Consider the following 26973-nt stretch of genomic DNA (forward strand, 5'->3'; position numbering starts at 1 on the left):
TGAACAGAGAATGAAACGAGGCGAGTTCCAATGCAGAGGGTTGAACGAGACTTGGTGCGGTGGAAAATATTAGTGTGGGAGAAGCTCGCCGTTTGCCCTGGTCCGTGTGTGCCACCGTTGAGAGATAGAGAAAGAGCCCCATGGAGACAGATGTTTCTTTTGTTGCTCGAGTCCTAAAAAGATGCTGAATTCTGCTGGTGTTGCTATGTCGTTTCCATGTCCCAAACATACCCGGACGTGTTGTTTGTTTTGCTCTTGTGCGTTTGAGTAATTTTGCTTGGATGTTCCCCAGGATAGCTCAAAGTCTTGGGTCAGTGCCAGTGGCTCTCAAACCTTTCACACAAAGTTGCACCTCATCAGATATTTGACCTTCAGAGCACCACCAGGGCAAGATCCAGATTAATGATGTGGGTGTAAACCTTGTCAAAACCAGACCAGATAGACGCCTACAGTAGATGCACAAGTTGAGTAAAATATTTAATCTTATTATATGGCTCTTCACAGCGTAAGTAGAAGCTCCGTTGATTTGAATGGGATTTCCCAACGTTCTACCGGTCATTATTTTCTGATAAAGGGCGGGATAATGTATAGATCTGTCATTATCGGTAAAATAAGCACCGAAACAGGTCTTGTTTCGCCCTTGTTTCACCCTGACCAGCGTTCTATACATTATCCCTTACATAATGTTTGGTACAATATATAGTTTCTGCTGCGGTTTCTCCTTCATTAATATCTTATAAGATGATGCTTAGTGGATGTGTATCCGACCTCATCAAAAGCAGAAGCAAAACGGTGATATATAAATATGATTTGGCATTTAGCTCAAAGTACACTTATACGCTAATTCTTAGCAAGTAAATCTACAAAGATCTGTACATTTATAGAGCTCAACAGTCCCACCCACATCCAGTCATTTGGCGGGAAACGGATGTAAAAATCCCATTCATTAAATACCTATTAAAGGAACAGGCCACAACTCTTCCTTATGAGCTGCATGCTTATGAGCTACAGGCTAATGAGCTGCAGGCTAATGATCTGCAGGCTAATGAGCTGCAGGCTAATGAGCTGCAGGCTAACGAGCTGCATGCTAATGAGCTGCATGCTAACTACCGGCCATCACGCGGTTATAAAGAAACCACCAAATACTTGATAATACAGCTAGATGTTTTTAAAACCTTTCAGTTTATAAAGTTTTAGATAAATCTTCAATCTACAATTGTGTGTTTCATGCCCATTGGCTAGCACATAGCTAATTAGACTGCGGCGAGCTTTAAAACTTTCGGAAAGTTGAGCTCTTGATGATTTCTGTCTAGGCTTTAACCTCACCTAAATGTCGATGGGTTGACAACAGCTGAAAACATCTGGATCGCTTAGAATTTGCGATGTTTGAAGGCTAAAGGCTAACGGCTATAGGAAATATACATTGAACATGCTAACGAGCACTGAAATGTAGTTGACTTGCTTACTGTCCACATACGTTAGGATCTTTTTATTTCTATAATACCAATGAGAAAAACTATTTCCCTCTATGTCACTAACTTAAATACGTTAAAGGGGGGGTATTATGCAAAATGGACTTTTTCAAGCTTTACATCATGTTATTAAGTCATTCCCTCATTAAAAACATGCCTGAAGTGTTGCCTTAGCACATTCACGTATTTTCGAGTAATCTGTAGAAACTCTGATGGCGGCCATTTTAGGGATAAAACGCCTGATTCCTTCAGGAAACGCCTCCGACCTCCAGGATACGCCTCCGACCTTTCGTCACCAGCCGAGTAACCAACCACTGCCCCTCAGCAGAACCCCCTCCCCGCAGTGTCTAGCCCTAAGATGTAAACAGAGTCATCATGGAGGATTAGCTTCATGTGTTGTGAACCAGCAGTTCTGAAACTTTTACAAAGACACACATCAGTGTTTCTGTTACCGAAACACCCAGGATTAAAACCGGTGACAAGAACACTTATTTCAGTGTCTGGTTCTGCGCTGGGCCTTGATGATGCACAGAGCCTCCGGAGAAAGCTAATGCTAAGCTAAACCTCGAGTCATCACGTGAAAACGAGAGATATGCACAAATAAAGTCAATAAAACCACCACACACATAAAGAACCGCTTAACAATGATCACACACGGAGCCAGGCTTGTTGATTTGGAAGTTTATTGCTCACATTTCATCTACAATGGGTCATAGCCGAGTGGTTTTCTCCCGGAGCTAACAAGCTAGCCGCGACAAGCTAACGGGAAAGTTCACTGAATACAAGCAGCATATTATGCGTTGAAAACGTCACTAAAACAGGCAACTGCTTGAAGCAGCCTTTATGATGATCACACACTGAGCCGGGCTTGTTGATTTCGTAGTTTATTGCTCACATTTCATCTACAGTGAGTCGTAGCCGAGTGGTTTTCTCCCGGAGCTAAGGCACTATGAGCCGCGACAAGCTAACAACCTTCACCTTCACAACATTCATTGAAAACAGGCAGCATATTATGCACAAATAACGTCAATAAAGCAGCAACTACTCGAAGCAGCCTTTACGATGATCACACAATGAGCCTGGCTTTACACATTTGTGTTTTATTGCAGACTTTTCATCAACAATGAGCTGTATTCGATTATAAAAAGCTAACGGGTAACCTCGAAAAACCATTGTCCACCTGCACAGATAATGTCCGTCTTTTGAATCGTATGGGCTCCTGCAGATCCTGGTGTCGTCCATGGTGGTATAGTTAGAGATCCATAGGGCATGGCAGATGCAAAGAGATAGCCTCCAAACAGCAGTTATTTTTCAATACTGTTGAGACAAGCGGAGTGTTGTTGTGATGCCACAGACAGCGTGTGGAGGGGGCGTGTCGGAAAGGGTCAGAGGTTCTTAAAGAGACAGGGGCCTATTTCAAGTCATTTGCTACCGCCATTTTGAAAGAGCAATTTTATACAAGGCAGTTATTCTAATTTACTGCATTGACAGACCAACAGAAGGTTTCGTCATCATTGTAGTGTGCTATAGACTGGTGCTATGTGGCTGAAAAAAGCATAATACCCCCTCTTTAAGAAAAATAACTGAGACAAAAGGATTCTGGACGCTTTTTCCAACTGGACACAATGTCTTTACTACTGTGATTTTTGTTGTTGTTGAAATGCCTGATCTGTAGAGCTGGTGCAGTGGAAATCAAAGGCAACGACCTGTGATTTGTGGATTAAATGTTGCGTAACGCTGACCCCTCCGTGCAGGGAGATTATGCGGAGGATTTGCATTTTGTCAGAGGGGGTGCAGTCACTCCGGGCGCTTGGGTTGAGCAGCCCCTGTCCCGTCCACCCGCAGGCACGTCTATCCACGGCAAACTGTCTTAACACTGTCGCCGTGAGTCAGGGAAACTGTCGCTTCACTTAGTTTGTCAATATTTACTTTGGACTTTGGTCAACTTGGATGTTTTAAAGTGCATTCTAGAAGAAAAAAAAATGGCATTGTCAAGATTTAGTCAGTTTTTGTGTGTGTTTGTTTTAAATCTAGTTTTATTTTACTTCAAACTCTGTCCTTCTTTTCATTTTATTTATGTTTTATTAGTCGACAACGATCTCTGAAAATGATGCACTGCAAAGGAAATTTAAAGCAAGTAACGATGTTCTTAAGCATAATTTGTCCTTGAGTGAAATGATCTTCTGAAGGAGCAAGTATTTTAGCACTCATACAATATTTATAAACTGCACTCAAACCTAGATAATAAATCTTCTTATGCATGATATTAGTTTTTTGTTATTATTTTAAATCTTATTCCATTAGGAGATTTTTTTCCACTTGAGTACTCAGAATTATTATTAAGATTCAAATATTCTTAACTCCAGACATTTTTTAGCAGCGTGGTCATAGTTTAGTCTCATTAGCACATTTAGTTTTAGTCTCATTTGATTAAACAAAAGAATTACGACTGAAAACACTGGATAAAGAATGGCTTTCTGGATTAATTGTTCAGTATATGAAAAATTGCTCCCTTGTGATTAGGAAAAAAGGCCCCCCCCAGTCAGAAACTTGCCCTGCTAGAAGCACCCCTGGCTCCATCCTGCAGATGTGTCGTCTGCCAGCGCTGTGTGACTTTGATTGACCTCCGTTAGCTCTGAGGATTAGCGCTAACAGCTGCCGCGCCGCGCTGCATCCGGTCATTAACTCGGCCCTCCTCTCACTTTTGTGTAAGAGACTCCGACTCCAGGCCAATTACTCCGTCAGTGATGGGGCCTTTATATAGAGCGGCGCTTCTCGAGTGGCAGACGCATCTTCAGCCTATTATCACCGTGTTCATTTCAGCTCATTGTGAAGACACTTGAGAAGTTGAGAACCTCTGACATGGAGCGTGAGTGCAGAACCATGCAGCTGCTTCTGTGGAGCTGAAACCCAGTCAGAAACAAGCAGAGTTTGTATGAAGCGTTAATGGGTTAATGGAGGTCACTTACCAGGATTGTGCTCATGCGGAAAAGGAACAACATGTGCTTAAGTGAAACAGCAGCATTCTGCCAAAATGTTGGTCTTGTCTTGATAAATGACCCCCAAAGTAGAGCTCTTTTTGTCAATTTGAAGGAGGGAATAATGCTGTGTAATACTATGCAAAATCATATTTGACTCACCTGGCAACTACACAGACATCTCTATTGTATATGTGTTTTCATGTCAATACAGTACTTTTGAATATTACTATGAGAGTTCAAAAGAATGATGGAGGCTCATCAGCTCTGATGTAGCTCACAGAACGACAACATATTTCATCTTCACATTTAAAGGAATAGGCCACCGTTTTTACATACTGAGATATGCTCTTACCTCACTTTAGCCGAGTTAATATATCCCCGTCTGGTCTTTGTCCGTGCGCTCTGTCACGCAAACGGAGCACATACGCAGCCTCTCCCACATGTCACATAGCTCCAAAAAAGCTCACGATAGAAGCTACCAAGCTCTTCCACGTGTTCCCTATTTAAATAAAGTTTAACTAAAGGTTATTGACGGAAGTGAGCGGGGGGAAGTCTTTAGGAGTTACTGCGCGGACGTTTTGCTCCTCGTATCATTACGCCTCACAATATAGTACCCCTTTTTATTTGCTTATAAAATCGACATGTTACATTTCTGTGTTGATCGCATGAAAACACTTCACGTAGCTTTATTTAAATAGGGAACACGTGGAAGAGCTTGGTAGCTTCTATCGTGAGCTTTTTTGTAGCTATATGACATGTGGGAGAGGCTGCGTATGTGCTCCGTTTGCCTGGCAGAGCGCACGGACAAAGACCAGACGGGGATATATTAACTCGGCTAAAGTGAGGTAAGAACATATCTCAGTATGTAAAAACTGTGGCCTATTCCTTTAAAGGGGCTAGATGCAAGTTGGCCATTTTATACTCACTACTGCCACCTCAGGTCATACGTGTAACTGCAGCTTCTTTATTAGGCTCGTGCATGACGGCACTTCGGACCCAAAGTAACACCTTTTTGAGTGACAGTGCAGGATTTTAGAGGCAGTTGTGGTGAACAGGTTTGGGCTCATTCTACACATTAGGACTCATGCTGGAGCATGTAGGGGGAGGAAAATACATAATTTGAACATTTTTAAACTCTGTAAAGTCCCTTTAAGTTTATCTGAAACAATTGAAACAAAAAAAGTTGCAAATGCATTCTGCCATAATTGGTTTTGTCCGTCCCTTTAAGAAATATTCACGCTATGGCCAGTAGTTACCACCACCTTGCTGATTTCCCACTAAATCAGTGTATTCTGTGTGAAGTATCGAAGATGCTTGTGTCTTCATTCATCCAGTCACTCCAGGGTTCAACTGTGCACCTGAATAATGAATGCCCGGCGTTTACTGTCTGTTTCTTGCACCCGTTAACCTTCTCCTCTCTCCTCTCTGTCTTCTCTCCCAGCTGCAGCAGCATTAGCCTCCTCTCCTCTACCTCCTGGACTTTCACCACTCTACTCCCTTTATTTCTTCAGCATATATTTGTTTGTGTGTCAATATGTATATGTGTCTTTCTACCCGTGATAATACATAACAAGCAATACTAAGAGATACTAAAACGATGCATAGAGTCTTACGTGGATGAAGCTCATGTGCCCTGTCTCCTCTCCCATCATCTCCCTTCCTCCATCTTACGGTGTAAAACTTCCCCCCAGTTGACAATATTCTGTTGCTGATTGGCTGAGACGGAGTTACAGGTGTGTGACTCCGCCCACCGCGAACCTACCTGTATGTGTCTTGACGGCATATATAGAGTCACGCTTCTATATATGGAAGTAGCTTTGGTAAACAAAAATACGAGAATGCAAACCGATCGGTGCAACCGCTCACCGCAACTTGTTTATTTCCCCTCGGTTTCGATTTACAAACTCGAAAATAAGTCAAAGGCAAGTTTAAGGGGAGACACTGCAGGCACTCACCCCCCCACCACCCACCACCCATTTCATTATTGCATAGTCTTCGCAATATACTGTACATACAATTATATAGGAAATTGTAAATAAATAACACTTCTCACATTGTTGTTACCAAATTTCCAATGTTTTTCAGTATCTAGTTCTTGCCTGATTTATAGAGCCGAAAGCTAAATTTGACTTTTTGCAACTTTTTGCCTTAAAGCAGTACTAAGTAACTCTTCCCCCTAGAGGCCATACGTGCAACTGCAGGTGTAGTAGCAAGTTACGATTTTTTAACTTATTAATTGTCTTGGAGAGTAAATACGACGCCGACAGGAAAGGCGAAGGGAGAGAGGGTTACTGTGCATCCAATTATACAATGGAAATATTTTTTTTCACTCAAACTTGGCTGTAAATACTGTTTAAAGTGACGTCAGCCCGCAGTTAGCTTTGCCCGTTAGCCTGTTAGCTTCTTCTTCTTGTGATTCCATTAGTGTGTATTGCTTTCTCCGGACCGGGGGCAGTCAAGTTGCAAACATGGTTTTCTGGCCAGAGACACCAGGGGGAGATGAAAGACCCTCCAATCATCCCATAAACACTTGTATTACCCCCACAGGGACTACGGAAAGGATTTATTAAGGTAAATAAGTTACTTAGTACTGCTTTAACAACTAGCTTATTCAAAAACTAAACAACATATCTCAAATGAAACCTTAGATTTAAACCTGACTCAATTATTAATATTGGGTTGTACAAAATATATGAAATTGTTGCCATTTCTTATGTGTAAAATACCTTATCATGCCTTTTTCCTCATAATTTGATTTGTAAAGTACGGCAAAACTTTCAAATTGATGAAAATAAATATAGAATGCACATATAAATTGATGTTCCCCCTATTCACTCGCAGTGTCTTGCCTTAAAACAGAAAAAAAAGAGAGGAAATAAAAAAAATGCAACAACTAAAAATGCCCGTAAAAGAAATCACGCATGCAATAATGAGCATCACGAAAGCACGCAACCAAGTTCAAGTTGTCGATTACCGGACAATTGCCTGCAAACGCTCGGCGGATGTTGGCCACATCTCCAGAGCTCAGTGCCCTTCCCTTGGATCACAGAGGAAGTGTGCAGCTCCACGTGTTGCAGAGCTCCACGTCTGACTGTGTGTTGTCTTTGGTTGTCCGTGTAGCGCCGCCGGGTCGTGGGGCGTGCGTGGAGGTGGACTCGGACAGCGAGGCCGTGATCAACGAGGGCTTTAAGCTGGGCTGCATCTCCTGTAAGATGAGAGGGGAGGTGAACGCCATTGCCACCGTGGAGTGGGACTTCATGGCTTCGGACGAGACCGAGTTCTCCCCGGTGAGTACAGCGTGTGACATTGTGACCCGTAAATAAAAGTGCAAGAAAAAAAAAACACAAACTAGTTTTTAGGTTGTTTTCATTTGGAGTTTTCATTTAACAAGATTATGGGGCTGTTTATAATCTCATTGTTCAAATCATTTCATAATCTTTATTTTTAAGTGAAAATGTCTTGACATGTTATATTTAAGAAGTCTTTTTTTGAACCGTGTAGTTTATGTTTTTGTTACAAAATTAAAAAACATACAACACGCCAAATAATGATTTATTTTCAACATGAATGAGGGTCCCTGTATCACTTCATAGGGGTGTTTAATAAAGCCTTCAACCCAAAGCCACTGTATTGCAAAGGACTTCACTATTCTTAGGGTGAGAGTCAGGTTTAGCTTTAGTTTGGACTAGTTTAAGACAAGAGGGTCTAAACACAGCTCCAGACCTCCACAGGAAGTAATGACACCTCCACTTTTCCCCTACATTTATTTAAATCAATCTCACTAAAACGCCTTTTGTAAACTCCACTATCCTTAAAGGTGCTAAACGCAAGTCTCTGAGGATTAGGGTTAGGTTTAGGGTTGGTTTGGATTAGTTTAAATTTGCATTGTCCTGCAGAGGTGACGTCATTTCCTTTGGAACAGTGGAGATCCTTTTATCATTGGCTGCTAGTGTCAGCAACTGGCCAATAGGGAGTCGATATGCAAATGTGGCCTTGTGGGATGACGTCCTGGTCATCCCACAAGAAGTGGGCACCATCCCAGCAAACAGCCACTTCTTATTATATGGGGAAAATAGCCAGTGGAAAGGCAACATGCTTTGACAAGAAGTCAAAAGTGTAATTCCTCATCCACACATTGTACCCAGATTGTCTATAGACTGTGGGGGAGGAAATTAGATCATGAGGGACTACCATAGTCTCTGTTGTTAATGGGAAACAATGTATATAAATGTTTAAAGTTTAAATCTACTCATGGTCCTTCAGCCTTTATTTTTTCCATCATTCAAATTGATTTGGCTGCGTAATATAGAACGTGCCAGTGGTTCTCCGACTTTTTCCGCATAAAGTACCACCAGGTCTAGATCAAGTCAGGCCTAACCCGGGTCTTAAAGGAACAGGCCACCGTTTTTACATACTGAGATATGTTCTTACCTTAGCTTTGACGAGTTCTTTAGGACCTGTCTGATCTTCACCCGTGCCTTCAGTCACGTAAACACAGCGCAGACGGCGTTAGCATTTAGCCTCTCCCTCTCTCCACTATAGCTCCAAAACAGGTCAAGATAGAAGCTACCAAGCTCATCCACGTTTTCCCTATTTAAATATGGTTACGTGAAGTGTTACACTACAAAGTATAATTACACAAAATTAAACAATGTGGATTTTCTAAGCGGATAAAAGTAATAATACCAGGAGTAGTTCGAAATCCGCGCAGTGATCTTCACTTTACTGTGTGGATGCCAAACTACTCTTTTATTATTACGCCTTACAATATAGTTCCCCCTTTTATCCGCTTAGAAAATCCACGGGGGAGAGGCTAAATGCTAACGCCGTCTACTGTGTTTACATGACTGAAGGCACGGGTGAAGATCAGACAGGTACAAAAGAACTCGTCAAAGCTAAGGTAAGAACATATCTCAGTGTGTAAAAACGGTGGCCTATTCCTTTAAAAGCTCTTCAGATACACTTGATAACAATAATCCGTTCCTTTGGAGTGTGACTTAGATCTACATTAACGATTTATTCCTTAAAAACTGAAAACTAGGAAAAGCCTGTAAAGCTGCTGAGCCTGCGTCCCCTTTAGTGCGCAGCCCTGTCTTCCCCGTCAGACTGTGCAGAGCCTTCATCACAGCTGAAAGCGCTGCTGGTGCATTTTTCATGAGTTTTTTGCGTCGACTGGGGGACTCGCATACCGAAGCAGTCCTCGCCCGCCCGCACAAACAGCCCATTAGCGCTGCCGAAGGATGCCATTAGCCTTCCATTTAGGGTAAAGTGTGCACGCTAATTCGCCGGGAAGGCCAGGGGTCGCACTGTAAATGCAGCTATGGCATTGTGGAAAGTGGCGGTGTGGAGACAAATGGGCTTTTCCTCCAATTAAGATAATGTCCAGTGACGCTTAATGGGGATCAACAATAAGCATTTGGCAGGACTTATAGTTTTCTGTTACGATGATATTATGAACTCTAAATGCAGTAGCAATGTAGTATTCTATTTCGCTGTTACTTGCTCAAAGCCTGTTGTTTCACCCAATTGATTTCAAGGCATTTTGCTTCATAAAGTCCCTCTTCTGCTGTCAAAACACCAGGCCACGCTCCGGTATGCGTCTCACAGACAAATTCATGAATCTGCTCTGTGTTCTTCAATTAGCAAAGACAGATCCTGCAACTTTTCTTTTTTTTTTTGCTTTAAATAATGTGGTAACGTTGTTCCGCCATACTAAACTGGAAGGGTATTTCACTTTATTCATAGGGAAAGAACTGTTCTCCACATTTACCAATCCAACACTGGATCCATTCTGAAAAGTTACAAGCGTTTCAGAGTGAACTGAAGTTTGTTGTTGATAAGCTCCTCACCAGTGACCAGAGCCACTGCGTAATCCTATAAAGGCAGTATTTCAATCATAAATGTCACTGGAATTACAAGGCAGATTCACTAGGGAGTGGTTAAATGTGTTTATCAATGGCGCAACTGAGGAAGGATTGAGCCCTTTGCTGGCATTTCGAAAAACTACATTTAATAGTATCTTATGTCACATGTACAAAGAAATTCCAACGCTGAATATAAAGCAATCAAGGACCTTTTAGCATGTGCTCACTCTTACTGTTTCCCACAGCTGTATGTGTATGCGAAAATGGAAGGCAGAATCCAGGACGAGCTGCGGTTTTGGGACCGCCTGGAGTGGTACGGCAGTAAAAAAACCCAGGACCTGCAGGACGGCTCCCTCTACATCAAGAACGTGACCTCCAACGACACGGGGACCTACCGCTGTGTGTTCCAGAGGACTCTCCTGTACAACAACGGCTTCGAGTACACCACCAACGCCAGCAAGATAGTGTTGCTGCGCGTGGTGCCTAAACGTGAGGGAAACACACGTCAGCATAGGCTACATTTAGGAGATGCCAAGGATGACTTTGTAGCATTCAGGGGTTGACTTTGACACAAGGGGAGTTCTGGGCCTTTCCTGTTCCTCTTAGCTGCTACCATATACAAATAACATTAATGATTCTCAAAGCAGTTAGCTTTGGCCGTAAGCAGGGGCGGACTGGGACTGAAAAACAGCCCTGGACTCTGGTCAGCCTGGTCCAAATAAGCGTAGATGCGACACTTCCACAAATACATACGTTAACCTCTTGCCACCCGCCTTAACCGAGAGCATTTTCTCCAGTTCGGCTTTACCCAAATCAAGAGGCTTCTTGACTGGAGAGCAACACTGTAACGCCTCATTTGAAAGCTCAGATCTTGAAAAGTGACGGTAACTTTTTGTCACGTTGTCGCTGCATTTTTGTCATGTTTTTGTTGCTTTTTGCTGCATTTTCATTTCTTTTTGTGGCTTTTTGGCGTGTTTTCGTCACTTTTTTGTCACTTTTTCGTTGTGTTTTTGTCTCTTGTTTTTTTTTTTTTATGTTATTGTAGTTTTTTCATCGCTTTTTTCATTGCTTTGTCATTTTGTTGTGTTTTTGTCACTTTTTTGTTGCTTTTCCAGCACATTTTTGTTTTTGGATGCCTTTCTTATAAGCTTTTAGATTTGGGTAAAGCTCGGTCACGCCCGGGGGTAAAGGGTAAGGTAAAGTGAGAGGCCAGACCGTTGGCCCTAGAGCCAGTGGCCCTTCTGTGCTCTTCTAGAATGGACATATGGCCAGTCCGCCCCTGGCCGTAAGCCTGTTAGCCTCTTCTTCGTGATTCCATTAGTGTGTATTGCACCTCCGACCCGGAAGCAGGGAAGTTGCAATTGTGGTTTTCTGGCCAGAGACACCAGGGTGAGATGAAAGACCCTAGCCTAGCAGCGAGTGAGTCTGGTGACAGGCAGCGTGTGCATACGCAAGCAAACAGGAAGTGGAGCAAACCAATCAGCGAAGGGCGGGCGTCTGCTGTTGATGCTGTGTTGTTAGTGTTTTGGCGTTGATGTTCACGCGGGATTATGAACCACGAAACTCACCTACTGTCGATGTGTTTTTGGTCATTTACCGCCGATTGGAGACACGCTCTTTCTCTCTCGTAGATTGGTATTGAATGAACTCCGGCGTCCTGTGAGTGACGCTGCTCGTGAATAACACGTGACGCAAATAAACAAATGTGATTGCACGGGATCGGTTTGATTTTTCTGATGTGTCCAACGGGGGCAGGGGTTCCGGACCGATCCACCACTGTATAGCAAAAATATAGAGGGGAATCATTCTGGTCTCACCAGGCTAGAAAGACCTCCCAATCACCCCATTAACACTTGTATTACCCCCAGAGGGACTACAAAGGATTATTTAAGGTAAACAAGTTACTTTTTTACTCTTTAAAGCAGTACTAAGTAACGTGTTTACCTTAATAAATCCTTTCCGTAGTCCCTGTGGGGGTAATACAAGTGTTTATGGGATTGGAGGGTCTTTCATCTCCCCCTGGTGTCTCTGGCCAGAAAACCATGTTTGACTTGACTGCCCCGGTGCGGAGAAAGCAATTCACACTAATGGAATCACGAAGAAGAAGCTAACAGGCCAACGGGCAAAGCTAACTGCGGGCTAACGTCACTTTAAATAGTATTTACAGCCAAGTTTGTGTGAAAAAAAATATTTCCATTGTATAATTGAATGTACAATATCCCTCTCTCCCTTCGCCTTTCCTGTCAGCGTAGTATTTACTCTCCAAGACAATTAATAAGTTAAAAAATCATAACTTGCTACTACACCTGCAGTTGCGCTTATGGCCTCTAGGGGAAAGAGTTACTTAGTACTGCTTTAATACTTGTGTTTACAATGAGTATTGTTTCGCTTTGACCAGAAAGCCCTTCTTAGTTAGCACAATGAGGAGAGCAGGAACAGAATTTTTAAAAGTAAACCATCAAGCTCCTCCCCCTCCCTCCTGACTCGACCTGACAGGCTGGTTCACAGGAAAAGTTCATCATTGGTCAACGCGGGAGGAAAGGAGGGACTTTAGCAAAATATCATATATATTTATATTATTACTTACTTTATATCAAAATGCAAGGCCACGTGGTCGATTTAGCACATTTTATAAAATTTGTAAAACATTTAGATTTCCAGACTATCACTTTAAACTTTAACCCATTCATACACAACACACACAATATTTGTTATCATAAAAAGCTCTCATCTACAACAAATTGTAATTGAATAGATCAAAACCATACAACCTGATCGCTAAACCGGCCCCTCTGGAGTCCCTTTACACAAGCTAACAATCCAAACAGTTAGTTTAATAGCACTCACATCTGATTTTGCACAGGCTAAAATAAGAAAATTCAATATGGTGCACGCGAGTGAATATTGGTGAATGTGGGCCACGTACAGTATAACCATCAACATCCTTTCACTTTATAGAGAGCTACTTTTCCTGTGACATTCATGGAGCTTGTAGAGCCGATTTCAATGATTGAACTCACTGTAACTCGGGACCTCCTGCGTTCTTCTCCGCAGTGACCAGGGGCATAGCGTCCATCTTGTCGGAGGTGATGATGTACGTGACCATCATCGGGCTGCAGTTCTGGCTCCTGGTGGAGATGATCTACTGCTACAGGAAGATCGCAGCGGCGGGAGAGGAGGCCCTGAGAGAGAGCGCGTAAGTGCTGTCCCACACAGTCCCTCCAATCACGACCACCATGTCCCTGTCATCTCACCACCGTCCAAGAGGCAGCAGTTAGTTGATAGTTGTCATCTGGACTTGGGTATTTTAAAGACAAAATGAAGACGCTTTGGCTCTTGTCCAAGAAGTGTTTAAAAACTGAGCAAATGAAACAGTTGTCTAAAATAAAGGCATATTGGCAGCTATTTTTATGTTTTCATGCATTTGCTGGAGCAGGGTTTCGTCATCTTTTCAGGCCGGGACCTGCAAAATGATCATGTGATTGTCCTGGACCCCAATTAGTTAATAATGTAGATAATATGATGCAAAATAACACTTCAATAGTTTTATTAATGTGTATTTTCATCGTTTACTTGGTTAATTAAATGCTGTTTGAATTATTATATTAGACCTCCACTACCTGAGTAGTCGGTTTTCAAGTGAAATCTCAAGAGGTTTACTCTACGACAAGATAATAATTACAATATCATTCTTTGTTTTCTAACTCATCTTGAGGGCATAGATACACTTAAGGATCCTCTTGTTTTGTCTGTATTGAACTTCAGAAATGACCAACTTCATCAACTCTAAAATAACACAGTTAAGATGACTTCATTCCATCCACTCAGTCCTGTTTGTTGTAGATAAGCTCCTCACCGGTGACCAGAGCCACTGCCTAATCCTATAGGGGCAGTATTTCAATCATAAATGTCACTGGAATTACAAGGCAGGCTCATTTGTGCAGATTCACTAGGGAGTGGTTAAATGTGTTTATCAATGGAGCAATTGAGGAAGGATTGAGCCCTTTGCTGGCATTTTGAAAAACTACCTTTAACAGTATCTTATGTCTGTCACCCCTCCTCCTGTGCTCCCAACACAAAATCACAATCTGTCCCTCTCTGCACGTGTCTACATCCCGTCTTTACGTCTCCGTGAGCTCAGACCTGACTGTCTCTGCCTGGCTGTCCCTTCCCTCTGCTCTCTCTGCTCCTCAGGGCCGAGTATTTAGCTATAGCGTCGGAAAGTAAAGACAACTGTGCAGCGGTGCAGGTGGCGGAATAGCAAGTCTGGTAAGGCCTACTCTTTCCCCATTCTATTCTGATATTCAGCTCCTTTCCTTATTTCACACTTTTCTGTGATGTTTATGACAGTGTGTTAAAGACTGGTTCACAATCGTCACTGAGATTTTACTACGGATAATTTAGCACTTTGGGCAGATTTCACGTGTATTTATGTATTTCATGTATTTAAATGCATAGTTAAGTTGTTTTGACAAGAGATTTAGTTATTAATATTTAGTATTTGACTTTGATGATGATCCTATTGACAGTTTTACTAACATTCTCATGATGTTGGATTGTAATTCCTTTTTAGGCTGACTAACAGAGCGACTACCAATGAGAAAGAGCTTAAAGGTGCATTATGCAACTTTTTATCTGGAAAAAAAGTTGAGATTAGTGCGCGTTTGACCTTTCAAAGAGCTGTCTGTATGGGTGTTTAGCTTGGTACCCTTACTTTCTATCACGGTGGGCTCTAGGAGGATCAATTGATCCTATAACGCTTGATCCGAGAGCGAGATACAAGTCACTGTGTTGAAAAATAAAGGTGCTATGCTAACCACACATACAGCCACTGGGTTACTAAAGGGTCAAATACACATAAAAAGTTACATAATTCACCTTCAACTTACCACAGGCACATCTACATTATATAATGTTAAAGCAGTATTAAGTAACTCACACCCCTAGAGGCCATAAGCACCACTGCAGGTGTCGTAGCATGTTTTTTTTTTTTTTACTAATTAATTGTCCGTGAGAGTAAATATACACTGACAGAAAAGAGGGATATTTGTACATCCAGTTACACAATGGAGATAATTTCTTTCATACAAACTGGCTTTTAATTTAATGTTTCAATTTTCACTGTAGGTCGAGGAGGAATTCAAGAAGATTGTCCATGAAGTGAGCTACCTGCATTTTTCATGGCCTCTCGTCGTTCCACCACCACCTCCACGTGCTCAGGGCTGAGGGCGCCACTGACTGCACAGACACTGAGAGACAGAGAAAAGACTGTGGCTCTGGACTTGGAGCGCCGCGGAGCAGCCCAGGACAGTTGTACATATGTGTATGCACCAAGAACTTCCAAACATGTACAATATATGCCTCACTGTGTAACCACTATCTGCATGCAGCTTCAAGCCTTCATGCTTTTGCCGGTCTGCGGACGTGCGACTGCAAACACATCCTATAGGCGACAACATTACCTGAAAGTATGGGGAAAATGTCAAGTATTTTACAGGAAACAAATGCAGTTAAAGCAGTGCTAAGTAACTCACCCCCTAGAGGCCATAAGCACCACTGCAGGTGTCGTAGCATGATACGTTTTTTTACTCATTCATTGTCCGTGAGAGTAAATACTACGCTGACTGAAAAGACAAAGTTAGAGGGGGATATTGTACATCCAATTACACAATGGAGAACTTTTTATTCACTCAAACTTGGCTGTAAATACTGTTTAAGTCACGCAAGCCCGCAGTTAGCTTTGCCCGTTAGCCTGTTAGCTTCTTCTTCGTGATTCCATTAGTGTGTATTGGTGCAGCAAAGTTGCAATTGTCGTTTTCTGGCCAGAGACACCAGAGGGAGATGAAAGACCCCTGAATCATCCCATCAACACTTGTATTGTCCCAGAGGGGCAACAAAAAGGATTTTTTAGGGAAAGTTACTTAGTACTGCTTTAAATGCTGTAACAAATTTTTAGGCAAAACAACCACATCCAAACATTGCTAGTTCCATGAGCGCAGTGATTAGCATTAGCATTAGCATTAGCAAGGCACTAGCTTGTGTATTATGGAATAGGCTACTCTGAAAAAATGTTTTGCCTATACTCTGCCAGGAAACATGATGGTTTTTAAATATAACATGTACTTTTACAGGTGTGCACGGACAAAAGCCATAAAAGAACATTGAAGTGGAGGCTACATGTATGTACTACAAGGAAACTGCCACACTTTCTGTTGTAATGTGCATTGCAGTAGATCATTATTTTCAGTTCAGTTAAACATGGTTTTCACGCTGCCGTTTCTCGTGTCGATCGCGAAGGCTTGAGCGACTGGGCACATGGGAGAAGCCAAAATATCTACTCGAATAAGAATAACGTTGCTTTAAAATTGTTTTACTCAAGTAGAAGTAAAAAGTAAAAAAAGTAATAAGCCACAATCCAAACAAGTCCAAACAACTAACCCTTGAACTAGTAAAATATTTGTTATCTGTATTTTCCCCACAAACTATTGTGTAAAAAGCTTTAAATAAGCCAAAAAAAAAGAAGCTGAAATTATGATAAGAAACAACCCAATAACAGTCATTTTAAGACTCAGGTAGTGATTCTACCTTATTCTGTTTTACGAAATAACGCAATAATTTTGCGAAGAATGAGGGTCAACTCATTTCCCCCATTCATGCTCCATTGTGTGTGTAGGATGAGAGCGTAGAGTCTCTATTCTGAAGACACTGTAAACGGCCTCGTTCTCTATCCAAATATGATTGTGTTATTTTGCAATAATTACTGCGTTTTATCACAAGGTATTGTGAAACATAAGCAAAACATTTCTCGGGATGTCCCCTGGCGGGGTCCGTAAAAATACATTAAATTCAATGTCAGAAATGTAAAAAATATTGTCTCAAAATCCTCTTGCGACCCCCACTTTGGGAACCACTGTTCTAGACACACAAAAAATAGATTTGTTTATGAAAGAAATCTCCAAACAGAGACAATCCATGTGTAAGAACTTATTTTCTTATCTTTATGCTGCCAGTGGAAAATCTATTTCACCCTGTCTGCACTAACGAACAATACAATGAACTGCCACTTTGTGTTTCATGTGGAAACTCACACCATTCTCTGCTGTCCAGGCAGTGTTAATGAAGGCTTCCACATGCTCTGATGTCACCTTCAGCTGAAAACAAAAACAAAACAAAACTGCAATCTTTTCTAAGAACTTTCACAATGATGTCTTAATGTTTTTGTAGTAAATGAAGGGCTTTGAAACGCGACTCTCCAAACTGCCGTGGGCTAAAGTCCCACTAAACGTATCCAGTGTGCCTCCCAGAGTGAACACAAGATTTGAGAACCAAAGGCAAGGATAAACCCAGCTGTTTCTGCACGATTACTGCCCAACGTTTCGTACCACTGGATTCACTAAATACACTTTGCAATACAGTGAAGGGGTTATGTTTCAGCTGCATGGGAACGCTAGAGGGACTTTTTTGTGTAAATAAATGGGTGCACACTTCCATCAGGCATTACGGGGCGGGATGACAGCTTGTTTTGACCTCTTGTGCACTATAATAACAGAGGCCCTGCCTGTGCTCATCCTGTTATACAAACTCCAGATGTCAGGGCACGTGTTGGTGTGCAAATGTTGCTCGCCCCACATTTTTGAAATTAAAATGGACCAAAATATAATGCTTTTGTGTCTTGTTTCAGCAAACAGAAGCTCACAGAGGCTGAGTGCTTTACATACATATGAAATAAACACATTTTCAATGGTTCGGTAAACATTATCAAACCTCTTAACCCCACCTGAACCAAGCACATATTCTCCCGTTTGGCATTACCTAAATCTAAAAACTTTGTTGGAAAAAGATGTCAAAATAGTGACAAAAATGAGATGAAAATGCAAAAAATTAGCGACAACGTGCCAAAAAAAGTGACAAAATTGTGTCACGAACAATCCACAAAAACCAATGAATGTGGCAAAAATGTGACAAAAAAAAAGTTAATATAGTGACGACAACGCAGCAACAAGGAAAACAATGAATTTGCATTTAGACAGGTGTTAGCTTTCAAATGAGGCGTAGGTTGTAGCCTTTTAGATTTGGGTAAAGTCGAACTGGAGAAAATGCACTCGGTTAAGAGGTTAAAGGGACATTTCAGGACTTCTGACATAGGGCCTCATTTCCTAGTTATCCAGAGTGTTGCAAAATATATAGATTTTATTCATGCAGTCCTTATATTTGAAGAGTTTAAGGCGAGACACTGCAGGTGAATAGGGGAAAACATTTTTTTTTTACAGATATCAATTTGAAACTTTTGCTGTCGATCACTGGCATAAATGTGAGGAAAAAAATACATTTTATCTTTTCATATAAGAACAAGGTGTTTTATGCCTAAAAATGCCCCAAATTTCCCATCTTTTCAGTGACGAAATCTGAATCATGGATAGAGCTACATTCAGATTTATGGTTTCATTTTATTGATAAATGAGTTACCAAGACTTTTTCAGAGGGGATTTTGGATTTCTTGTTCAGTCTTAAAATAATCCGTTTTTTAGTGGAAAAATGTGGAAAAATTGTATTTTCGCCTTATTTTTTGACATTCAAAACTCAATAAATGGGGCTTAGGGATTAGATAATAAAAAATCCCTCTGAAAAAGTCTTGCAAATATTGTTCAGTCCAAGGCTGGAAAATGTGAAGTCTTTAGGTCCGACTGACGTGCCCATAGTGTCGCCAAAATGACAGAAAAATGTGATTGGAGAAAAAGGGCCTTGAAATTGTTTTCTCCCATATAAGTCTATGGGGGAACATTGAATCAGCTCAAAATTTAAACATGTCATTGTGAAGATTAGGCATATTTTTTGTTTCCGGGTGAAAGCTTATATGTTCAGAGACCAATTTGGCCCAAAACCTGAAAACTGAAAAAATTTAGTTTGGCCTGTAGTGTCTCCCCTTAAACCACTTAACTCTTCAAACCATAGACACTTGTGAGGCTAGCACATGTGGTAACTAGTAGCCTGCATTAAAAACCTCTTCAAAATCATGGGGTCGTCCTCCAAACGTTGCCATATCTGATTTGTAGGAAGTTCCTTTGTGAATTCCACGTGTAGTAATGCGGCCCCTGGTAAACAAACCACAGTAGATCCGGTAAGCTAGCAGATCACTCCGCCGCTGCGTAGCTACAACCAGGAAGCTGATGCTGCTCAAATATAAGTTCTTTTAAATGCAAAAATGTTGACTGAATAATTTTCCTAAATATAGCCACAGACATTTCTATGGGTAGTCTGGTGTTATGATTTGCCTCAGGTGCACTGTGCTGTGGTCAGACTGTTTTTAATACAGGCTACTAGTTACCATAGACATGCGCTAGCCTAGCACTAGCCTAGCGCAACTAAACTCTTCAAATATAAGGACTGCGTGAATAAAAAAAAAAAAAATACATCACCAGAAATCAACAACACTCCTGATAACTAGGAAATGAGGCCCTATGTCAAAAATCCTGAAATATCCCTATTAGATTGAGTGCCATTGAGTTGAAGTACTGAAGTAAAAGCGGGGCTGGGTACCGTTAAACGACACCAATATGGTATCAAAAAAAGTCAGTAGCATTTAAGTATCGGTATCAAAAAAATAAAGGAGCTACTGGCTGGCGATCTCCTGCTGTCCTGTCAAAAAAAGCAAAGACCAACGGGCCAAAAGTATCACCAAACGAGACAGCGCGGCCTGTTTTAGACATTTTATTTAGCCTCCATATTTAGTCATGTACAATCACATCTTTACAGTACATTCTCACCCTCGTTTGTCTCTCTCCCTCGATCGCGCCGGCAATCCCCCCACCTCCTCCCCCCCTCCCTTAATAAATATCCACTTTTCTATTATTTTCCTACGAGCGCCGGGGCCGTGCACAGCAGGGCCCGGGCGCTCCTATATCCGCCAACGCCGCCGGGACGCAAAGAGAGAGAGTGGAGTGTTCAAAAATGCAGGGTGTACAAATGTGGAGGAGACTTGTTTGCACGTATCACAAAAGGTCCAAGTGACATCAGCAAAGACGATGACAAACGTGTGAAATGCATGAACAAACAAAAAACACTGAATTCCCTTTTTTTTCTTTTCTTTTCTTTTTTTTTTGAACTCTACAATGTGTTCGATTGGTCCGATAAGTTACTAGGCAGACACTTTGCTAATCTTGAACTCTTGTGTTAAAATGAACGGCTGAATGAAAAAGGTGTGAAATGTTGTGCAACAGGACAGAATGAGGGACAGTGTGGCCCACTTCGAAAACCAGCTTCTGATCCAGGAGTAAAATAAGAGGCATTTGACTGTGGGAATATTCAGTGTATTCAATAACTCCTGGTGTAAAAGTTGAGCCGTGTCAGTGTCGATCCTTTCCCTTCCTGGAGCCAGAGCGGGTTTGGAAGTGGACTGTCGACCACTGCTATGAGAAGTTGAAATGATTCTTCACATCCACAAATATCTTCATTACTATTATTATTAATATTAATATTATATACTACTTTGTTTTTCAACATTCAAAAGAGTCTATTGTCATTATTGCTGATCGGGTGTTTTTGCGAAGCTTGTCTTGGTCCACGCTTCAAATAAAAAACAAACAAAAACAAAGAACACTTGAGCAAATAGGACAGGATTTCCGATTATCAGAATAAATACTGGATGGTCCGATATACAAATTTTCTGCACCGTTTGTCACACAAGATACAAATCCTGACGCGAGTTGATCTATGTTTTCTACATTTTAAAAATAGACATGGAAAAATGCTTATAGAATACAGTGTCTGCTTGTTCCTCCTCGGATTCAGCAGGTTTGAGGCGACGTATTCTCGGAGGAGAAGCGAAAACCGTCCGTCCCTTTTTTTTTTGTCTTGTTCCTGCTTTTGAAATGCGGCGGGAAACGAGTCTGTGAGCGATTGTGATTCAGACGGAGAAGTTCTGAGTGGTACTTATTGCTGTGGTTCCTGCAGCTCTAGTCTCTCTGAGCAGTGTTTTTGATTAAAAGTCGGCCGAGGCTCCGAACGACGCCATTTTCAAGTCAGTCAGGACAAAGATGGGTGGTGAGGGGGGGCTTGTGGGGTATGTAGTCTCTGTGTGGCCCCGCCCCAGGAGGAGACAGGAGGAGGGGGGGTCAGGCTTCTGTTGAAGTGTCGCTGGGCGTGTCCGTCGGCGCCTCCTGCTGCACCTCGGGGAGGATGATGCCTCGATGGAGCTTCTCCAAAGACTGCTTCATCTGAGCAAAAGGAGAGAGAAACATGCTAAACCGTGGCTACAGAAAGCATCATTGGAAATGCCCATATATGGTCATGTTCGAAGCAGCCAGAGGGGAAAAACAAAGATTAAGGAAAAAACAGAACTTCCTCTCATTTCTCCACCATTACTTTCTCCAGCATTACAACAAATGCTGAGCAAATTGGTTTAACAATCCATCAATACTTAAAAAACTGACAATTCTCACCAGGAACCTACTTTAGCTTCATGCTACATGCTAACATTAGCAACGAGTGCTGTTTTTGCGCTTCTACTGAGCAATATGCAGGGAATAAACATTGATATGAACCCAATTTTGGCTTGACTTTATTGATGTGTGATAAATATGTTTATAGCCCGCCAGAAAATGGCTCGGCCACACACCCTTGTATGACGCATTACCGTCTGCATCTATATACAGTTTATACAGCAGCCAGTAAAGTTACATTTTAAAGCCTAAACTAAAAGTACGGAGAACAACTATAATGCAATAAATGTCTGAAGTGGTTTTAAACAAGTACCAATGGAGGATGTAATGGTGAATAAGCAGGCACAAGTACTAGCACTGATCGAGACACATTCTGAGGTCACACTCTGAACAACATCAACAGGCGAAGGTGTAAACAGTAGTTGTGAAAGCCTGAATGAAGCTCGATATGGAGCGTTTGTTACATAACACGCTCATGTGATCTTCCAGAACAACATGTACCAGTTGCTTTAGGACATTGACGAAAAATATGCACAGGACTGCAGCATTTACTACACAGTTTTGCACACGTTTACACTGCTGCAAAGTCTTTTCAGAAGAGTAAAATAAAGTGATGACAGGATCAACAACAGTTTGTACATTTCAAGAAGAGCTCTCTCTCTTCTTCAAATAATGTTACAGTTTAAACATTAAAAGTCCTGACAACACCAAGATCTGCATTATGAGTTACTTTCGACCAATAGAATCTAATAAATAATCATTTTTACATCATTTCCGGCTTAAGTCAAAGGCTCTATATCTGATTTTCTTTTTAATTGCAAATGTATTGTGAACAACCAGTGTAGTTATGTTGTTTACATTTCCGTGACACGATTGCTTCTAAACAAGTGCTTACAAAGTCATAGAGATTTTTTGGGAGGGAAAAGTTTGGTCCACAACTACCAATTTAAAGTGTCTCCGTACCCTCTTTCTTCATTTGTAAACGAAGAAAAACTTTGTCACAGGGCCTTTAATGGGTCATCAACTTTCCCGAAGGCAACGCTACAATTTCGTATTAGTAATTATATCAACGATGATATATGTACCTGTGGTTCTAAATTGAAGCTCATCTTCAACATGTCACGAGTTTGGGTAAAGCTGAACTGGAGTAAATGCACTCGGTTAAGGCAGAAGGTAAGAGGTTAATGCTAAAATCCTGTATCATTTGACATCTTTAATGATCGCTTCTTTGACGGGGGATTATACAAAAGAAAAATCATAAAGTAAAGTGTCTGTTTTGGTTTTACCTGGTCGAGCAAAGAGACCGACGACTGCAGGATGTGCTGCCACTTGCCGAGCTGCGCCTGATGGAACTGTCTCTGCAGCTGTAAGACCTGAGCCCACTCCGCGGCCGTCTGCGGGAGGGGACTGCGGACACACGGGACAGACTCCATCAGCGCCAAGGCCAAACATGACAAGCTGCTGCGCCTTCACTCACCACTAGAGGGCAGCACTGTCAAACTATTCTGGACACAATGGTTCACCTTAAAAAACATACTTGTGAACAGGACTGCTATAACTGTCTCAAGGACCAAATTGTGTCAAATACAATAATAAGGATCAAAACAAGCCTAAAATAGAACTAAATAAAAACTAAAAGTATTGTTAACCCAGCTCTATGTCTATGTTGCTCGAAAAAGAGATGAAATTCCCAAACCAAGGGGAAAACTAGTTGCATCACACCCCAAAGGACCTCCTGGAATAACTTGTGGCTCTCCTCCTGTGGGTAAAGCGCAGTGGAGGTTCACCTGTCGGAGAGGGAGTAGGAGTGCCACGTCTCCAGTGTGTGGGCCGCTCTCTCCAGGGCGTACAGCTTATAGAAGAGCAGCATGTTCAGAGCCACCAGCACCACCAGGCTGCGGGACAGAAAATAATAATCATTAAATACAGCATTATAACTATATCTGACCAGTAACAATAATCCAATGCATGACCCTTGAGAACAGCACAACAAAAGGAATAAACATGTGCGACATAGAGCAGTAACAGTGCATATTATTTTATCTAAAGCCGTGGCCTTCCAATGTATAGGAGAAATGTAGTCAATTTCCTTTCACAGTTATTATTTTGAATTGTTTTTAAGCACTGAATTCAGATTGATGATGAAAAACATATTTTAAACGCAGAGTATTGCATTTCTTATTTTTGTGGGGTCAAAGCAGATTCTCAAATCTATAACAGGGTTTATAAGGGCAGAAGCATGTTATTTTTAAATCTATTAACTTTTGTTGCGTTGTTTCCGCATTGCTGTCACTCTTTTGTCATATTTTTTGGTTCCGTTTTTGTCACTTTTCATGCGCTTTGTCACTTTTTAAAAATCTACTTTAATGCCAAAAATCAGCACATATTGTATTTAAGATTTGCAAACATTTCATCAAACAGAGGAAAGAGAATTAGACGAAACTTGAAACTTTTTCGCACAAAAAAAGTGCTAAATTTCAGCTACAACGTACTTATATAGCTCTATCATAACTCTATCATAGCTTTATCATAACTCTTGGGGGCATTCGTCGTTCCAAGGCTTCAATTTTAATTTCTGGATATTTGGGAGCTGAACCAGAACGGACTGAAGAGCTTCCACTTCTTTCGTATTCGCCGCCATTGCAAAACTACAACCAGCAAATGCGGCGCAAATGCTTGACGTCACCTACAAGCCCCGCCTCCCCGACCTCGCTGAATAGTAGGTTGAAATTCAACCGATGTAACGCGGCCACTAAGATCAGACCCAGACGTACATGTAGGGAAATTATAATTGAGTTTACGGATGGCTACAACTGCAACTGAACCTGTTTTAGTCCAGAGTGTACAAGGCTTCACAAAGCGCTGAACTGTGGGAATAACTGAGAAAGGAAAGTTTTTCGATGCACAACTCTAGCACCTAACCCTTTGCAGTCAGTTTATATTATAAAAGAAATGGACAAAAGGTGAAAGTAAAGCCAGATTTGAATGTATGTTTTCACAGAATAGTTCCACAACCAAATGAACTACGTGAACAAACTAACATGTACAGGCACAGACGTCCAACTTCACTGAAAACAAATTCTGTCTATATCTGCACTACAGTCTAAAAGTAGCATACAGCTTAGCGTAATGGATGAAGAAATCAAAAGCCTCAGATACCGTACCTGATACAGATCCTTCGCACAAGAACAGCAGAAAGAGAAAGAGAAGAGAAAAAGCGAGAGAGCATTGTGAGGCCGTTGCTCAGAGAGGATCAATACAGCGGCTGCTCTGAATGAGAAAACACTTAGGAGATCGATAGGGCCGCGCTAGCAGTTCTGCTGAGCTAAACGCTAACACCGACACTACAGGGTTCACCGTGTTAATTAGGCGTAGAGGGCTAAATAAAGAGCGGTAAAGATCCTGGGGACAGCGGGAGTAAGCGTTTTTAGCAGGGGGAGAGTCTGAGTTAGCTAAAAGGGAGCTAACAGAACAGTACATGCAACAACACCACACATGCAAGCGCTACTGGGAAAAATGAACTGTCATATAGTAAGAAACATGCAATTAATGAAAATCTGAACGGACTTACATGAAGCTGACTATGAGGAGAATGGTGGATATGTTTTGTCCTCCTCCGCGCGGCCGCTCTCCCAGCTTCATAAACTGGGAACCTGCCAAGTTCAAAATATCGGATTTAGCAAAGAGCTTCAACACAACTAAACATTTGTGCCGTATCTGCAGGTGGCAGCAGGTTTACTTTACTCATTCTTAATACCCAAACACTACATTTTGAACGCCAACTTTGACATTCTACTTTATTATGCTCTTTTGCCCCTTCTGAAGTGTTTTATTTACTGTACATACGATACCTCTATTTATACATTATAGAGACTAGACTATTTGCACCCACTGAGTGTTCATGAGAGCTGAGTGGATTTCTCCATTGTGAGATCAATGAAGTCTTATCTCATCTCCCTTTAATGAAAATTAAGGCCTTGTATTTGGGACAATTCTTGCAATGATTTTCAATGCTTTTGAATGCCCCATGGAAACCCTGTTTTAATAAAATTGTCATGTAATTCAAGGAATTGTCAATAGAGCTCAACAGTCCCACTCACTCCCGGTCACGTGTCGGGGTCCAACATAAAAAATCCTATGTATTATTAGCACTGATTTTTCAAAAAAGTCAACTATAAAGAGTTTAACATCACGGCGCCAGCTAAACAACTGTGTGCTAACTCATGGACATGAAACATACAAGGTAGCATAGAAGATTTGCTGTTTCTTTCTTGTAAGATACCCACACAAGTGTCGGTAGTTAGCACATAGCTAATTATCCGGCGTCGTGCCATGAAACTCTTAATAATAATTGACTTTTTCAAAAAGTCACTGCTAAAAATACATGGGATTGTGACCGGGAGTGGGTGGGACTTTGGAGCTCTATATGCTTAAAGGAATAGGCCACCGTTTTTACATACTGAGATATGTTCTTACCTTAGCTTTGACGAGTTCTGTCTGGTCTTCACGCATGCCTTCAATCACGTAAACACAGCACAGACGGCGTTAGCATTTAGCCTCTCCCTCTCTCCTCTATAGCTCCAAAACAGGTCAAGATAGAAGCTACCAAGCTCTTCCATAATACCAGGAGTAGTTTGAAATACGTGCAGTAATCTTCACTTTACTGTGCGGATGCCAAACTACTCCTGTATTATTACGCCTTATAGTTCACCCTTTTATCCACTTAGAAAATCTACATTGTTTGATTTTGTGTAATTATACTTTGTAGTGGAACACTTCACGTAACCATATTTAAATAGGGAAAACGTGGAAGAGCTTGGTAGCTTCTATCTTGACCTGTTTTGGAGCTATAGAGGAGAGAGGGAGAGGCTAAATGCTAACGCCGTCTGCACTGTGTTTACGTGACTGAAGGCACAGGTGAAGATCAGACAGGTCCTAAAGAACTCGTCAAAGCTAAGGTAAGAACATATCTCAGTATGTAAAAAACACAGAAACTCAAAAACTTGGTTATTCACTTAAAAAACGTTGTGTCAAGTTAATTGTATGCAATTCCTTGTCCTCTAAAAAAAAAAGTATACTGTAGAGGCCTCGCCGCACGATGGTTTTACACTTGCGCCACCATTTCTGCTCCAATTCAGATGTCAATTTCTGTTCAATGATCGATCTTCTTGATAGATTATATATAACTGTATATAAAAATTTAATTGGTAGATTATAT

The 26973-nt window shown here is 41.5% G+C and overlaps 2 protein-coding genes across 3 annotated transcripts in view; one reads left to right on the forward strand and one right to left on the reverse strand.

Annotated features, from left to right (window-relative positions):
* Positions 1 to 15595, forward strand: part of scn1ba (sodium channel, voltage-gated, type I, beta a) — a 39940-nt gene extending 24345 nt beyond the window's left edge. Inside the window, exons 2-6 of the mRNA XM_079561971.1 lie at positions 7574 to 7740; positions 10563 to 10806; positions 13372 to 13513; positions 14512 to 14586; positions 15445 to 15595. Of these exons, the coding sequence (XP_079418097.1) occupies positions 7574 to 7740; positions 10563 to 10806; positions 13372 to 13513; positions 14512 to 14578 (620 nt within the window). The 3' untranslated portion in view covers positions 14579 to 14586; positions 15445 to 15595. The remainder of the gene's footprint in view (positions 1 to 7573; positions 7741 to 10562; positions 10807 to 13371; positions 13514 to 14511; positions 14587 to 15444) is intronic.
* Positions 15596 to 20680: 5085 nt separating this feature from the next.
* The window catches only part of gramd1a (GRAM domain containing 1A), a 28226-nt gene continuing 21933 nt past the window's right edge, over positions 20681 to 26973 (reverse strand). For both annotated transcript variants that reach the window (XM_079561155.1, XM_079561154.1), the window contains exons 16-19: positions 25327 to 25408; positions 23543 to 23650; positions 23042 to 23162; positions 20681 to 21530 (exon numbers count right to left, since the gene is read on the reverse strand). In XM_079561155.1, the coding sequence (XP_079417281.1) occupies positions 21429 to 21530; positions 23042 to 23162; positions 23543 to 23650; positions 25327 to 25408 (413 nt within the window). In that variant the 3' untranslated portion in view covers positions 20681 to 21428. The remainder of the gene's footprint in view (positions 21531 to 23041; positions 23163 to 23542; positions 23651 to 25326; positions 25409 to 26973) is intronic.

Source organism: Gobius niger, assembly GCF_951799975.1.
Source record: "Gobius niger genome assembly, chromosome: 8".
Lineage (NCBI taxonomy): Eukaryota > Metazoa > Chordata > Actinopteri > Gobiiformes > Gobiidae > Gobius > Gobius niger.